Source organism: Cephus cinctus, unplaced genomic scaffold, assembly GCF_000341935.2.
Source record: "Cephus cinctus unplaced genomic scaffold, Ccin1 Ccin1_scaffold2906, whole genome shotgun sequence".
NCBI lineage: Eukaryota > Metazoa > Arthropoda > Insecta > Hymenoptera > Cephidae > Cephus > Cephus cinctus.
Window position 1 is genome coordinate 1 of NW_014334413.1, and position 1,680 is coordinate 1,680.

The 1,680-nt window shown below is 37.7% G+C and overlaps 1 protein-coding gene across 1 annotated transcript; it reads right to left on the bottom strand.

Annotated features, from left to right (window-relative positions):
- Positions 1-199: 199 nt before the first annotated feature.
- Positions 200-1,512, bottom strand: LOC107274359 (coiled-coil domain-containing protein 1-like; the record flags this gene model as incomplete). The annotated part of the gene is made up of 3 exons (XM_015753410.1): positions 1,079-1,512; positions 477-1,035; positions 200-335 (listed from the first exon to the last, which is right to left on the bottom strand). Coding segments are annotated over exons 1-3 (1,129 nt in total), but the record flags the coding sequence as incomplete, so codon positions are not given.
- Between the last annotated feature and the right edge of the window lie 168 nt (positions 1,513-1,680).

Genomic DNA, 1,680 nt, shown 5'->3' on the forward strand with positions numbered 1-1,680 from the left:
GCAGCAGTGAATTTGAATCCAACACCAGGAAGACCACGGCTACTCGTAATCGCGGCCTTGCTATTCAGCGGACGTCCAAACACGTCAACGCTCATGTCTAAAGAGATGATCATGATCGTTTTATCAAATTAATAAATAATACCAGCCTCACGCAACTCTTCGATAATCGATACGATTTCGTTGGAGTGACTGGGATTACCTGCTTCCTGTGACGCAAGAAGCAAACGAAGACGGTCTACTAATTCATTAGGATCGTCCCAGTACACGTAATCCGTTAGTCTGTCCTTAGCACCGATCATGTACCGTGGTATGATACCTTTGTCCGTTACAGAGGACTGTTCAATTAGTTTTGCAATAACATTTTTAAATTTGAAACTCTTGCTCCTACGAATATAATCATCAGGTTTATAGTACTTTTTATATGTATTCGTTGTTATAATAATGTTTTTGTAATTGTTCAAGTCATCCTGGGTTACATGATTCTCGTTAGGTATCTTCCTAAACAAGAGTTCGATCAAACTGTTAGTTTTCGGATAACTGGTATCGCCTATATGGATTTGATCACCCTCAAAACTTATAGGTGAATCTCCAACCATCAACTTCTTCTTGGAAAGTTTACGCACACCATAGGTAGTATCCAATTGTTTATTCTGCCTCGATAGCAGCATACTAAGATACCGTTGCATCGAATCATTTTGATTAACGGGTAAATCCACATCATTCTTGTGTCCATCATCACCATCATAATCATCATCATTATCATCATCATCATCATCTTGAATATCACTGATTTCCCCAATAGTGGAATCATTTTTGAGCGTATTAAAGGATTCATTCGTTGTTTCAAACGTATCATTAATTCCTACATTATGTTTTATTTCATCTTTGATTTCATCTTTAATCTTATCTTTTATAGTATTATGCTCTGTTTGAAATACGTTCACCAGTTTCTGCAGTGGAGTCACTACCGGTTTGAACACCTCACTCATCGCATGCTCGACATTCTCTTTACCCAATTTTATCATTCGATGCTTTCTGCGATTGTTTATTCTGCCTCGATAGCAGCATATTAAGATACCGTTGCATCGAATCGTTTTGATTAACGGGTAAATCCATATCATTCTTGTATCCATCATCACCGTCATCATCGTCATCATCATCATCATCAATATCATCATCTTGAATATCACTGATTTCCCCGATAGTGGAATCATTTTTGAGCGTATGAAAGGATTCATTTGTTGTTTCAAACGTATCATTCATTCCTACATTATGCTTCATTTCATCTTTGATTTCATCTTTAATCTTATCTTTTATAGTATTATGCTCTGTTTGAAATACGTTCACCAGTTTCTGCAGTGGAGTCACTACCGGTTTGAACACCTCACTCATCGCATGCTCGACATTCTCTTTACCCAATTTTATCATTCGATGCTTTCTGCGGATCGAATCGCTAGCTTTAGCGATTTGACGCAAGATGTTTTTCTGCTCTTCAAGTTTTTCACGCTGCATGTTGCAATCACTGAATCCAAAATGCTACTGTATCCATTTTTTCGATTATCACTCTTGTTCGATGCTTTCTGCGAATCGAATCACTAGCTTTAGCGATTTGACGCAAGATGTGTTTCTGCTCTTCAAGTTTTTCACGCTGCATGTTGCAATCACTGAATCGAAAATACT